A 16,199-nucleotide genomic window follows, 5' to 3' on the forward strand; every position below is an offset into this window, starting at 1 on the left:
CAGCATATAAGATATCTAGAGGGGCATTCACAAACGAATTTATCATGTTTGTTATCGACATTCTTATTGCAGAAAGTAATGTGCAAATTTGTTCTATATTTAGACGGCAAAAGAAGGAACAGGCGAACCGCTTACAGTTGAGAGGACTTCTAAATAAACTTTACGCACATACGTGCCCGTTTCTCGCGACAGGGAGAAATCACTCTGATCTTCGATGTACAGTGCCCACACTCTTCTTAAATTTCATCCCATGATTAATATATCTTATTTTACTGAGTTCAACTTGTAGATAAATAAAAAGAATAAAAAAACACAGTTTGAATCTTTATTCTGGCGACTGTGTAGTTTTAAGTTGTCTGTGATAACTTTAATTTTTCCGTGCGATTACTCTTTGGTATTAGGTGATTTTTATGTTTATTCCATGCACATGAGATAATTAACAGAACTTGGCGTCGTCGAAATAAGTTGAGTTGTTGGAGAAAGTGTTTTAGAGGGAAGACGCTGATCGTGTTTATTCAACATGAAGACCGAATCTAACGATAGTTCGGACAGAATGCGAGACAGGTAATTATGCCGAAATTTTTTTTACTGTGTAATAGGTAAAGTTAGGTGTTGGCTGCAATACTCCTGGAATTGATTGGTGAAACGGCAAAGCCGGTTTAACTGTTGTATCAAAAGTAATGTACCGTATTGTACCTAGTATGTTTTCTTTTCTTTACTTTTGGTATTTGGAGTATATTAAAGATCTGTTTCAGATGTACCTTTTTGTTGGGAATATAATTTCGAATATGTGATTATGTGCCCATGCGTAGGATAAATCTCTAAGCTGTGAGCGGTACATGTTGTGCCATTTTGTTACCCTTGCGTCCCTTTTTCTGTTATGAAGGAAAACGTGGTTTGGTTTCAATTTACATATTCGCATGTTATCAGACCCGTCCGTTCTTACCTCTGTTACCAGTTTCAGGAATATTGATAATTATTTAAGGGATGAAACACTTTAATTTAGAAGATAATATAATCGCGTTTAACCATATTTTTGCCTGTTTTTCTCGATATTGTTCTTAGGGAAGGAACCTTTTGTAGCATAGGCCTAATTTCTGCCAACCCCTTACAACACGCAGTTACTCGTTCGTATTTTATGTATATAAGTAATTAGTTCAGAAATGGAATCGGAATGAATATTCTTTCTAATAATGTAGTTTGTTTATATATTCTAATAGATAAAAATTTGGAGTGTAATTCAGCTCTTTCGTTTTTATTTATTAACCCTCTCGTGCACGCATTTTCAGTTTGAAGTGAAAAAAATATTGTCTTGATTTTTTTATTAATTGGAAGGTTACAAAATACAATCACATAAAAAAAAGAAGTAATAGTTAATTTTCTTTGAAAATTACACGGATTTCATATGGGGCTTATGTGCACGAAGGGAGTCCAAACACACTACAGCACAATTGAGCACAGGAATAATTTTCTCGGGAGATACTATGCGCTGGATATCAGTTTAACATGCATTTTTTTACAAAACTAAATTTTGCATTAAGGAGTTTCTGTTGTTGTTGCTGTTGTTATTTTCTGCTGTGGAACTCCTCAATACACTCTGGACAAAGGGCTTGTTGGCAGCGATGGCAGATATACCTGGTTTTCCTTGAAAAACTGTGAAGGTGGCACTTTGATGCATAATCTTCCATCCTTCCTCAGCACGTCGGGAGCCTTCACATTCAACCTTTTTTTTTTTTTTTTTTTTTTTGGTTGCTGGTGGAGTCTGAAGCGGGTCTTCCTTTATTGGGTTGATGGTTGCTTGTCGTGTAAATGAGAGAAGTAGCTACTGAGGACTTGAATTCTAACATGTCCAGCTTCGCACAATCTGGGCCCATCCTCCTGAGGATCCAACAGTTAACAATGGTCACATTCAGTAGATGATGGAATACTCTGAAATACCACCTTTTGTGCCTTATTATGTGCCGATAAGGACCTAAGAGCAAGTCTATTAGATCTACGCCACCCATGTGGAAATTATGAATGCTGGTGGAATGTCAATGATTGCTTGTACTTTTCGACACCATATCTTAGCAACACCTACAGGTTCTGCTCCAGCAAATGTAGATGCTGCGTGTACAAAAGAATTATAATAATAAGTGAAATGCGCACAAATGTGCAAAGAGTGTAATAGTTAATTGTCTATACTGTATTCGTTGATTGATCTTGTTCTTTTTTTGCACTTAAATATGTGGTAGCGATCACACACCAATTGCCACTTATGGCATTGAAATTATTTGGGAAAGGTTATCTGTGGCTGACCTTAGGGCTCTAGAGAAACTAAAAGCCAGATTTCTAAAGCGAGTATTAGGTGTGCCTACGAACACAAAGTCCAGGTTAGTGTACGAACTTTGTAAAGAACCATTCTACATCGAGGATCTAAGAATTAATCTAGTTCTGCCCTTCACAAGACAAAGCGCAAAGATAAGTGTAGAGAGAAGAATGAAAGGAGCCCAAATCGAGCTCGAATTCTATGCCACCGATGCCATGGTGGAGGGAAAATGGACAGAAGCGAACTACTAACAGCGACATGTGGTTACAAGGATGGCAGTTCATGGCTTCCACCACAAGCTATGTGCGATTTATGACGAGTGTGTGTACAAAAGAATTATGCTAGCGGGTTATTGTGATGTTGGACTCCATCGTCGTAACAGAGTACAATGCTCTCGGTTCCTTCTTCATGGTTTTTTGCAGACCACAGCTTGAGATAAGCATCACAAAGCCTGTTGGCTCCAATAGTCCCGGAAACATAAATGCCATCGGTAAAACTTTACTTCCCGCAGCCCAACGTTTATAACATAATAGGGAAGTGAAAATAATGTAAATCTTACTTGGAATTCCTTTTAGAGGAGAGATGTGTTCATTGCCATGTCTAGGAACCCACCAGCCCGCCCCGAGAAATATATTTACTTTTATAACCTAATAAAGAGCAGTAGCCGCTATCGTCCATGGCTCAAGTAGTTTCTTGCATTCTCATTGGTCATGGTGAACGGAATGTGACGTCATTGCCATCAATGCTGATAAATACATTGTGTTACCAACCCCGGCTGAATAAAAGCACAAACAAAAAAAACACCATGTAAAATTACAATGCGGCTTTAACCGTCCGGACCAATGGTCTTGTCCAGGTCTTATCCTAACCGTCCGCACGGCAAGAACCAGTTCAGACCAATCGTGTTTCCACATGAAACTAGGGGCCTAAGGCCGCTTCGTGGCTTCTAACCGTCCAGACCAATGGTCTTGTCCACGGCAAGAATCCTAACCGTCCAGACCAATCGTGTTAACACATGAAACTAGGGGCCTAAGGCCGCTTCGCGGCTTCTAACCGTCCAGACCAATGGTCTTGTCCACGGCAAGAATCCTAACCGTCCAGACTAATCGTCTTGCCACCAGTTATCGAAGCACCTCACTCATTAGTTCTTCCGTACAGAGGTTGGCAGCTCTGAGCATAGCTTCAAAACATCCTTCCTGAGAAGGCCGCGAGCGTGTAAACAAACGACAGTCGTTCCGCGCGCAGCTGAATGTAGCGAGTGCTGGGCTGCAAGAAGTAAAGCATTGATATGCCATCTTCAACAAGTTTCTCAAGAAGATTAATCGACGTAAACAGATTATTTAAAAAAAACTTACTGCTTTTGAATGTCACGTCTTCACGTAACCTAAGAACATCACCAACTGCTCCAAATTCAGAATGACCCTCACCATTATTGCACTTTTCCTTGGTAAATCTCAAAGTTATGGAAATATCCTAAGGAACCGGATAAGACCCAAATTTTGAAGCCCCATTTTTGGGGTGTAGCCTTCATATATTGTTTCAGCTTTGATCGGCCTTTGAAAGGGACCATTATCTCATCAACTGATAAAAAATTCTTGCTGTGAAGAACATCAAAAGACGTGCTTGAAATGGTCAATCGCAAGACGTAAACGTATAAGCCGATCGTTATTGCCCGCTGGAATGTTCCGATTGTCAATGACGTGCAAATACTTGCGTATCTTGCAAAAGCGATTGTATGTCATATTGTCAGCTATTATTGACAATCTAGTAACATACTTGGAGCTCCAATACTGCCTCAGTTGTGAATATCGTAAGTAAGTAGTGATAAAGTTGATGTCCAGGTACACTTTAAGTTCAGGAATTGTCAGTGAAAAATTTTCTTTACAATTGCGGACAGCATAAAGATTCGACTGGTTCACGATCTCAGCCATCAAGGTCTCACCACTGATATTTGATTTGTGCTCGCCTTCAAAATCTGGGGCGTTATTTACAAATTCAATTTCTTTCTCGGCGTAACACAAGACAGGTCTTCTGTGTTGTACTGTATGACTCCGATTGTTTTGATCTTCATCCTCCGCTGGAACAGGTTGTTCTGGAATCTGAAGAGGGTCAGGATCAATAATGTATATTGTGAAATTGTCGTGAAGACTGTACATTTTCTACCGACGGCCCTGGTTCTTCATCCATTTTTTTTTTCTAAAAGTATAGAAATAAGAATATATGACATGTGTCATGAAACACCAGCAGTCTGTCTTGGTTTGCATCAAAACTTCCATCAAAACACTACAAAATGGTGTAGTTTCAATTGCAGTTATGACTGTCAACCATAACCTCTCTTACATTTAGACCTCATATGAGGCCCCTATATTACACAAAATAATGGTAATAAATTTCATGTACAGTAAAAATAATAATACCATTGGAAAGAGTGTGCTTTTCTACTATATAAAAATTTTTACTTACCAATTGCATACAGTCCCCGGCCAAATTAATAGAATCAGTAAGATTTTCTTTAATTCATGGAATCTGAAGCGATTTAAAACTGGTTTGAAGGCTTGGTATATGCAAGAAAAGAAGCTACATTCAATAGTTAGATATTTACAGTTGGTACAATTGCATTAGTGTTACTCAATTGTTACTACCGCGTTCGATGTGCAACTGTCTACTGCTGGGTAGCATTTGGCGCCAAACTGGTTTATTGCAACTAGCGGTTTTTCATTGTTTGTTTGACACTATAATTCAAAGGTAAGCCATAATATTATTTGCACTTCATTTTCTAAACTGTGTTGGGTGATTTTACAATGCAATTCACATAGAAATGAAGTATTTTTTGGAAATGAAGGAGTTCTTTTAATTTTTTGCAGGTTAGGATGTCTGGTGACATAACACCTTGGAAAAGGGCACAGATAAAAGTCCTAATTGAGACAGGAATGTATTCTCAGCGTGAAATTAGCAATAAGGTAGGTGTGTCTCAGCCTACAGTGAACCGTATCAATAAAAAACTAGCTTTTGGTGAAGATCTGAGTGTAAAAAGGAAAGGCCATTGTGGCAGAAAACCTCTTTTTACAGAGCGTGGTGAGCAATGCCTTACCAAAATTTGTAAACAAAACCGTTATTCAACAGTAAAAATGTTAAAAACTGAACTGGAAGCAAACGGAGTCCAAGTTTCTGAACGAACAACACACCGAAAGCTGAAAGATTTAGACCTCAAAGCGCACAGACCTTGCAATAAACCAATGCTCACGCCTGTTATGATGGCTAAGCGATTAAAGTGGGCCAAGGAACACAGAGATCATGATATTAACTATTGGAAGTCGGTAAGTGCTCATCTACAATGTTTATGGTGGTTATTAGAGAGATTTTGGAGGTTATGTAAGGAATTGATGTTATCCTATATTAAATTTCAGGTTTGCTTCAGTGATGAGTCAACCTTTGAAATTCTTGTGGAGAAGTCCCAGTTTGTTTGTCGTAGATCAGGCGAAAAATATCACCCAGATTGTGTTTCCCGGACGGTGAAGCATCCTGATAAAGTAATGGTCTGATCAGTAATCAGTGGTGAAGGAACAGGACGTCTCCATATAGTGGAAGGTACCATGCGTCAGGACCAGTACAAGGAAATTCTGCGTACAGAACTACTGCCTCAGATACAGGAATGGTTTCCCAATGGGAAAAAGATGACTTTTATGCAAGATGGAGCACCCTGCCACACAGCTAAGTCGGTCATAGACTTTCTGCGCCATCACAGCATACCGTTATTGCCATGGCCGGCAAATTCTCCCGACATGAACCCAATTGAAAATGTGTGGGAATTGGTAAAGCGAGAGATAGCAAAAGAAACTATAACTACAAAGAGGAGACTCTTAGAAAAGCTCAATGAGGTTTGGTACCATAACCCTCGCATACAGGAAACTGTCCAGAGGTGCATCGAAAGCATGCCCAGGCGGGTAAAGGCTCTGATAGATGCAAAGGGTGGTAGCACAAAATATTGAAACTGCACAGGCAGGCAAGAATTTGCTATAATTTCTAAGGAATTTCCTAACTTGTCATGTAAATTTGTTTTAAAGGGTTAAGGAACAGAAGTTCACTCATTTACTGGAATAAATGTAATAATAATCTATTGCAATTAAAGAAAATTTTGTGAAAAAATTGTGTTGATTCTATTAATTTGGCCGGGGACTGTATATTTATAAAGGATGTATCAATTTCAATAATGTAGTCTGTTTATGATACAAATAACAGCGCCACAACTGCCTACATCTTCGCAGCTGCAAGGAAGTGCTGCCATCTCATAGAGTTGTAACTAATATCACACCTTACATGAGGTCTGAAGTGAAGAACAGTCATAATTTTCCACAAATTCGTAACAATATTAAATAAATGGCAGGCTAAACAAAACATTATTTAGGGACCTCATATGAGGCTTGTGCGCACGAGAGGGTTAACGTGACTTATCATTTTGGTTGGCGAACCTGCTATGCACTCTTCACAAGTTGTAAATTATTACATTTTTAGCATTTTAGTTTACTTGTCTTAAATTGATTCATTGGTTTAGTTTTGCCAGGTGATTTCCTTTTTTAAAGAATTTTTTTTGCTATTTGTTTTAAGTCTTTTATATAAAACACATGCCTGTGCAATTTTTTTTTTTTTTTTTTTTTTTTTTTTTTTGAGGGGCCATCTGCAAAACTAGTACTTTTTGACGTGTGGAATTGTTGATACTACTTATGATATGTGCTGAACTCTCATTCCTTCATATCTGCAACATAGTGGTTGTTTTCTTAGATTTAGAAACTGCCAGTGGCAATATGGCATCCTTTCAGTCCTGCATGGATGGAATTTCCAAGGTAACTTGCCAGTTAGTATTGCAAAAAATTTTTTCCCTCCATCTATTCCAGGGTATATTCGCAGGTAAATGGAGTCCCACAGGGATCGGTTCTCAGTGTCACTGTTCGTGATTGCCATAAGCAGTATTGTCGCTGCTACTAGGGGAAAGGTTGATACCTTGTGTATATATGTTTCTGACATTGTGAGGAAGTAGAAGTTAATGAAATCTTGCTTGGAAGGAGTGTCAGAGAGGTGTGTTCATTGAGATGTCGAGGAATCCACCATCCTGCCCTGAAAGTACATTAACATTTATAACCCAATGAAGAGCATTACTGCCATTTTCCATTGCTGAAGTAGCTTGTATTCCTATTTCCCAACGTAAAGTGGCATGTGATGTCATTCTCGTCAATCATAATGAAATTCCGTTACCAACCTAGCAGAATAAAAGCACAAGTGAATGGAACATGGAAGGAAACAATCTAATACGGTAATAATACAGGTGTGATTGCACTTTCATGTCTCGCCGACTTCTTGCGATGGTCGTGATTGTGCGGTGCACAGGGCCGCCAACTCTTGACTTTAAGAACTAGTCTTACATTTTTAGGTGCGGCGCTAGTTCTGAACTTACGAACTAGCAGATTGGGATTGGTTTGGACTGTGACCCAGCAAAGGGGGTCTGGGGGCACCCCTAGCATTCCGTACGGTTAAAGCATACATGCATGCATACATTATCATTATGAAGCATTATACCTTTCGATGTTCAATCTGAAAGCCTCTGTGAATTTACATCGCCACAATCCTTTATTTGGAACCTCTTCTCGTTAAATCATTAGAAACTAAGACCAACCATTGTTATCTTGGTCTCTCCATACTTCTCTTACCCTCCATAACATAGTCCATTATTCTCCTAGGTAACCTATCCTCCACCATTCACCTCGCGTAACCCCACCACCGAAGCCGGTTTATGCGTACAGCTTCATACATAGTTCATTTCTAACTTCGCCTTTATCTCCTCATTTGAATACCCTCCTGCCATTCTTCTCACCTCTTTGTACCAGCAATCATTTTAGCTACTCTCATGTCTGTTACTCCTAAATTACGAACAAGATATCCTGCGTCACCCAGCTTTCGCTCCTGTAAGGCAAAGTTGGTCTGAAAACAGACCGATGTAAATATAGTTTCATCTGGGAGCTGACTTCCTTCTTGCAGAATACTGCTGATCGCATCTGCAAGCTCACTGCATTAGCTTTACTACACCTTGATTCAATCTCACTATATTACCATCCTGGGAGAACACACAACATAAATACTTGAAATTATTGACCTGTTCTACCTTTGTATCACCAATCTGACATTCACTACTGTTGAATTTCTTACCTACTGAAATCAATTTATTCTTCGAGAGGCTATTTTCATACCATACTCATTGCACCTATTTTGGAGTTCCAAGATATTAGACTGCAGGCTTTCGGCACAATCTGCCATTAAGACCAAGTCGTCAGCATAGGCCAGACTGCTTACTACATTTCCACCTAACTGAATCCATCCCTGCCACTTCATACCTTTCTGCAGATGATCCATGTAAACTACGAACAGCAAAGGTGTCTAACCCCCTGTAAGTACCCTGAACCAAGAACTCATTCTACCATCAATTCTCACTGAAGCCCAATTGTCAACATGACTTTGATCTTAATAATCTACTTTTAATTCCATAGTCCTTCAGTATGGCAAAAATCTTTTCCCTTGGTACTCTGTGTATGCTTTCTCTAGATCTATGAAACAAACACAGCTGTCTATACTGAAAATCTGATCTGAAACCACACTGGATTCATCCAACTTCTTCTCAACCACTGATAGCCCCCTCCCTTCCAAGATGCCAGTGAATACTTTGCATGAAATACTAATCAATGAGATACCTCGATAGTTGTTGCAGTCCTTCCTTTTCCCGTGCTTATAGATAGGTGCGAGTACTGCTTTTCTCCAATCTGAAGATACCTTGCCAACACTCCATGCTAATCTTATTACTCTATGAAGACATTTAATCCTTTTCTTCACCATTTCTACTTTCATCTATTCGTGCTGCTTTATGTTAATGGAGTTTATTTAATACTTTACAAACACCCCATGCTAATCTTACTACTCTATGAAGACATTTCATCCTTTCCTTCCCGCTATACTTCACCATTTCAGGTCTAATTTCATCTATTCCTGCTGCTTTGTTAATGGAGTTTATTTACCATCCTTTCCACTTCCTCAAGCATACTTTCAACCATTTTCCTCCTCCCCATGAGCTTGGCTGATCGCAACACCACCAGGAAGCTTACCTTTTACGTTGAGAAGATGTTACATATTCCCTCCACCTCTCCACTGATTTACTGGGATCTATTTTGAGTTCTCCTGAATTACCCAAAACACTGTTCATTTCCTTTTTTTCCCCTCCCTTCCTAAGATTCTTTATTACTGTCCAGAAAGCTTTCCCTGCTGCTTGACCTAGCCTTTCCAGGTTATTAGCAAAATCTTCCCTTGCTGTTTCTACTACATCATCCCTGTATGCCATCCATTCTCTTTCTATATCCTGAACCTGCTTACTGTCTACTGTTCGAAACTTCTCACTAATCATTACCATGTACTTCTAATTTCCTCGTCCTTGAGATTTTCTACCCTTGTTCGTTTGCAGACAGATTTCACTTTCTCTATTCTAGGTCTAGAGATACTTAGTTCACTACATATCAGATAGCATCTGTATCATCGAAAAGTCCCTGGAAAACTTGTACATTCCTAACAGACTTCCAGAATTCAAAGTCAGTTAAGATATAGCCTATTATGGATCTGGTACCTCTAGCTTCCCATGTGTAGCAGTGAAGAGCCTTATGCTTGAAGAATGTATTTGTAACTGCTAAACCCATACTAGCTCAGAAGTCCAGCAAAAGCTTCCCATTCCCCACATGTACCCATTACCCTTTCGTATCCTTCAGTTCTATTTCCTACTCTCGCATTGAAGTCGCCCATTAGCACTATCCTATCCTTGCTGTTCACCCTGACTACAATGTCACTCAATGCTTCATAAAACTTGTCCACTTCATCCTCATATGGTGAATGCACTGAGACATTTCTTGTCCTAATTCCTCCAATTGCCAAATCTGCCCACATCATTCGCTCATTTATGTGCCTCAGAAACCATGTTGTGTGCAGTGGTATTCCTGATAAACAACCCTACCCCATACTCTGCCCTTCCCTTTCTAACCCCCGTCAAGTACACTTTATAATCTCCTATCTCTTCCTCGTTATTTCCCCTACCCGAATATCAGTCCTAGCATATCTAGATGCATCCTCTTTGGTGACTCAGCCAGTTCTACTTTCTCTCTTCCATAAGCTCTATTAATATTGATAGCTCCCCATCGGAAAAAGGCTGAAGGAAAAACTATAGAGGAAGAGTGGAGTCATGAAACATGAAGTCAGTAGGGCTGCTGAAGAAATGTTAGGAAGGAAGAAAAGATCAACTAAGAATCAGTGGATAACTCAGGAGATAATAGACCTGATTGATGAGCGACGAAAATACAAGAATGCTAGAAATGAAGAGGGCAGAAAAGAATACAGGCGATTAAAGAATCAAGTGGATAAAAAGTGCAAGGTAGCTAAGGAAGAATGGCTGAAGGAGAAGTGCAAGGATGTCGAAGGCTGTATGGTCCTGGGAAAGGTAGATGCTGCATACAGGAAAATCAAGGAAACCTTTGGAGAAAGGAAATCTAGGTGTATGAATATTAAGAGCTCAGGTGGAAAGCCACTTCTAGGGAAAGAAGACAAAGCAGAAAGATGGCAGGAGCATATCCAACAGTTGTATCAAGGTAAAGATGTAGATAATTTGGTTCTGGAACATGAAGAGGCTGTTGATGCTGATGAAATGGGAGACCCAATTTCGAGGTCAGAGTTTGACAGAGCTGTGAGTGACCTAAATAAGAACAAGGCACCTGGAATTGATGACATTCCCTCTGAATTACTGACTGTCTTAGGAGAAACCAGCATGGCAAGGTTATTTCATTTAGTGTGCAAGATGTATGAGACAGGAGAAGTCCCATCCGATTTTCGGCAAAATGTTATACCTATTCCCAAGAAAGCCGGTGCTGACAGGTGTGAAAACTATCGCACCATTAGTTTAGTATCTCATGCCTGCAAAATTTTAACACGTATTATTTACAGGAGAATGGAAAAACAAGTTGAAGCTGAGTTGGTAGAAGATCAATTTGGCTTCAGAAGAAATGTAGGAACATGTGAAGCAATCCTGACTTTACGTTTGATCTTAGAGGATCGAATCAAGGACAAGCCCACGTACATGGCATTCGTAGATCTAGAAAAGGCATTCGATAATGTTGATTGGACCAAGCTATTTATGATTTTGAAGATGATAGGGATCAGATACCGAGAACGAAGAATTATCTACAATCTGTATAAAAATCAGTCTGCAGTGATAAGAATCCAGAGCTTTGGAAAAGAAGCAGCAATCCAGAAAGGAGTGAGGCCAGGCTGCAGTTTGTCCCCTCTCCTTTTCAGTGTTTACATAGAACAGGCAGTAAAGGAAATCAAAGAGAAATTTGGAAAGGGAATCACAGTCCAAGGAGAGGAAATCAAAACCTTGAGATTTGCCGATGATATTGTTATTTTATCTGAGACTGCAGAAGATCTCAAAGTTGCTGAATGGTATGGATGAAGTCTTGGGTAAGGAGTACCAGATGAAATTAAATAAGTCCAAGACAAAAGTAATGGGGTGCAGTAGAACGAAGTCAGGTGATGTAGGAAACATTAGAGTAGGAAATGAAGTCTTAAAGGAAGTAGATGAACATTGTTACTTGGGTAGTAAAATAACTAACGATGGCAGAAGTAAGGAGGACATTAAATGCAGACTAGCACAAGCAAGGAAGAGCTTTCTTAAGAAAAGAAATTTGCTCACTTTGAACATTGATATCGGAATCAGAAAGATGTTTTTGTAGACTTTCGTGTGGAGCATGGCATTGTATGGAAGTGAAACATGGATGATAACTAGCTCAGAAAGAAAGAGAATAGAAGCTTTTGAAATGTGGTGTTACAGAAGAATGCTGAAGGTGAGATGGATAGATTGAATCACAAATGAAGAGATACAGAATCAAATTGGTGAGAGATCGATTTGGCTTAATTTGACGAGAAGAAGAGATAGAATGATAGGACACATCCTAAGACACCCAGGACTTGTTCAGTTGGTTTTTAAAGGAAGTGTAGGTGGTAGGAACGGTAGGGGTAGACCAAGATATGAATATGACAAGCAGATTAGAGCAGATGTAGGATGCAGAGCAGATGTAGGATGCAATAGTTACATAGAAATGAAAAGGTTAGCACAGGATAAGGTGGCATGGAGAGCTGCATCAAACCAGTCTATGGACTGATGACTCACACACCCCATCGAATTCCATTTTGTTTTGCTGAGTTGTTTCCGAGGAGTCCCCCGCCTGTGAAATGGGAGTGGGATTTCGTTACTCTCATGGGTCCGAGGCTTGCTTAAAATGTTCTGAGCTCGTTAAATTCATGAACCAGTATGCTACCCTCCTTGCTCATAGTCCAAGTGAGACCACCGGTGGATTGTATAGCCCTAGCCGTCTGAGCACAAATAGGGGCAGGACTCAGAATATCTCCAAGATGCCCATTCCCATTCCATAGCAAATGGTATCCCGACTCTCAGGATCACTTACTAGGCCACTCAGCCGTTGCCCATGGTTCACGAACTAGGACGTGACTACAGTAATCCACACCGTGAACCATATGGTTATAGCAGCACATTTTAAAACCTGAAGTAATATGTCATGTCGGCTAGTCACTAAGTCATTGGTCTGGGTTGGTTAGGTTCGGCTAGTGACGAAACCATTGATCTGGATTGGTTAGGTTAGCTAGTGACCAAACCATTGGTCAGGTTAGGTTAGCTAGTCGAAACCATTGGACTGGGATGAATAAAGGGGGTCTGGGGGCATAAACCCCCGGGTTTGGTTCGCAAAGTGGCCCTTAGGCCTCTACCATTCCGTATGGCGACAGCAGCGCATTCTATGTTGGATAGTGACGAAGGAGTGACACTGACATAGCCGTTCGTTACGTGGAGCTAATGACAAAGGAATAGTCGTTTGTTCTGGCTGGGTAGGGTCTCGAGATATATGCTCACAGTCTTTAAAGAGTGGGTTATGCCATGCAGAATCATCATTTCGGATTGCTGGAAGGCGCACGACTGCTTGGAACACAAAGGATTTGTGCACCTTTGGGTCAATCACTCCATTCAGTTTGATAGCAGGAGTGACGAGGAACAGACTGCCAGTACACACTCAACATACTGAGAACAGGTGGAGGCATTGAAAGCATGGATCCTACTTCATTCCTGGGAGAGGGAAAGCTCATTTTGTCAGCTGCTTTTTGGAATTCCTGTTAAAGACCAACTTTCCTGCTGACAAGAGGATGCACGAATTTTTTAAGGCTGCTGGTATGCTCTTATCCTACCCTGCATTGAGGGAAGTTCAATAGAAAGTTATTGTTCTGTATTGTAGATTGTGTTACAGATTGCATTTAGATGTGTTTTTATTGTGCGCGGGTTGGTAATGGAATGTAGGTTATTTTACTTGAAGCTGGGAATGGTCACATCTGATTGTATCTCGGCTAATCAAAATGCTAGAGCACGCTTGAGCAATAAGTAAGGGTGTGTGATAAATTATGTTATAAAACTAAATGTACTTCTGGTGGACGGCAGGTGTGTCCATGGCTGTTGCATTGAACACATCTCTCCTCTATAAGGTATTCCACATAAGATTTGCAACATTTCCAATCTCTTGTGATGCTATAAAACTTGCTGCACATACTTTCTACAGAATGTAAAATACTGAAAAGCAATAATGTTGTATGAAACGTACCTTAATGTAGTGGTGGCTACAGCGCAGCCGCTGCCTTAAGGAACTCGTGCACCTGGGCCCTAACCACTCTAGACCAATGGTATTTCCACAGGAAACTAGAGGCCTAAAGCTGCTCCGCGGCTCTAACCTGGGTCCTTACACTCCCCAGACTCCCTTTGCTTGTATCCATATCGCTGGTCTTGTCCAGACCCTACCCTACATCATGGAAATTTGAAATCTAAGTAAGAAAATTACAAAATAAACGGTTCTTTTGCCAAAGCTGGTGATGTTTACGTTGTAATGAAGGCAGTGTGTTTGTTTGCTTCTTTTTTATTGAAACACAGCATTTTATTAACACAAATTAACACAATGCTGACTGGTCCCGAGAAAACTTGCGTGTTCCTGGCCGAGTGTTGCGGACCAGTGCCGAGTTACCTCATGTTAGCAGCAGCAGTTTAGTGCTATCTTGTGAGATATACCGGAACTATTTGGAGGTCAAGGGTGATAGAACTGTTATGTTTCTACACAATCGATAGTCTCAATTCTTTTCGATTATTCTTCATATCATAGCTTTTCTTTGCATTTCCTGACAATATGTTTACAAAGTTTAAAGAGCCATGCTGTCTGCAATATGGCAGCGCCCAGGGATCGCACGTGTTTAGACAGGAATGAAATTATTTGTGAATTATGTGCTGATACAGGCTCCGAATGTCCAAGTGATACTTAATATTTAGAGTTTGATGATGAAATATCTTCTAACGGAAATGTTTCAAGTGATGAAGATTGATATAGCTTTATCTTCAAGGTGTGGAACTCACGTGGTGCCAAACGAGTCTGATAATTGTGTTATGGGTGTAAATATTCTACATATTGTAAATAATGTAATGTTTTCTGACAACTGGGTAATGGACAACAGTGAACCTAGGCTAGAAGATTATGAAGGTGCTCCTGCATAATGAACCTGGAAGCATAGGACAAGTAGCAGGACTTATGTTTGGGGAGGATTTTTTTCAGTATGTAGCTGAACAAACTTATACTATGAGGAGAATTCACATTCTCGTAACGTATCCCCCAAAACTCTAAAGTGGACTAATGTCACTAGCAGGGAAATTAAAAAAAGATTTTGCTTTGTGTATATTGATAGGGCAGGTGAAGAAATCGTCTGAAAGATCCCCTAATAGAATACCCATATTTCCGAAGACTATGAGCCGAAATAGATTTCAACAAATACTTACCTACCTGCATTTCAACGACTATTCAGGAAGGCCACCAGAAAAAGCACAGTAGTTCTTTAAAGGCTAGTGAAGTTCTTACAGTTTATTTGAATGCATGCACTCCAGTTTGGAGGCAGTTAGAAAGTGGCCAGGAACAGGGCTGTGCATGGGGTGAAGGGCACCCGGTCTGCAATGTGTTAAGTGCAGCTGATCATGCAGGAGCTTTGTTCAGAAAGATATTTCCTACGTCTGAAATTGCAAAAAAAAAGTATGGTTGCGGTTGTACAAAAACGTGTCTCCTAAATAAAATGGCGCATACTGCAACACAGGACATTGTAACGTGTTTACAGGATAGTCCATTATCTTTGTCGACAGATGGAAGCAGTGGTATAGATTCCAAGTTGTATCCCATCATTTTATGATGCTGCTCAAGAAAGTTTTACAAGTACTGTTTTATCAGTACCAGCGTTGGAAGGGGATTCGACAGGGCACAACGTAGGAAAGCTGCTATTGTCAAAGTTGGAATTAAATAAAGTGCCAATTACGAGCTGTCTGGCATTCTGTTCTGACAATGCTCCTATTATGATTGGACAGAAAAATGAGTTCTAGCAATTTGAAAGCAGCTCATCAAAATATTTTTGGTATTGGTTGCAGCTGGCATCTAATTAACTTGGCTGCTGAAAAAGCTGCTGTAACTTTACTAGTTAGAATTGACATACCTGTCAACTTTTATGGTTTATCCATAAAATTTATGGAAATTGCAGCATTTTATGGATGGGCAGTGTCATTTTACGGCTTCGGACGAAAATTTGAAACGTTAACATGCAATAATCACTCTACTTCTGTACAATCGATTGTTTGCGTGGGTCAAAGACAAGTCCACGATAGTCGATAACACATTCTTTTATATGATTGGTAGTTTTAACTGTGTGACGTTTGTGTCGTTACCGGAATTTAATCCAG

General features: G+C 40.0%; 1 protein-coding gene across 1 annotated transcript in view; it reads left to right on the plus strand.

The window, feature by feature from the left end:
• The first annotated feature begins 429 nt into the window (after positions 1-429).
• rump (rumpelstiltskin) overlaps positions 430-16,199 on the plus strand; it is a 187,770-nt gene continuing 172,000 nt past the window's right edge. Inside the window, exon 1 of the mRNA XM_067137703.2 lies at positions 430-564. Within this exon, the coding sequence (XP_066993804.1) occupies positions 521-564 (44 nt within the window). The 5' untranslated portion in view covers positions 430-520. The remainder of the gene's footprint in view (positions 565-16,199) is intronic.

The sequence above is a fragment of the Anabrus simplex genome, chromosome 1, assembly GCF_040414725.1.
Source record: "Anabrus simplex isolate iqAnaSimp1 chromosome 1, ASM4041472v1, whole genome shotgun sequence".
NCBI classification, from domain to species: Eukaryota; Metazoa; Arthropoda; class Insecta; order Orthoptera; family Tettigoniidae; genus Anabrus; species Anabrus simplex.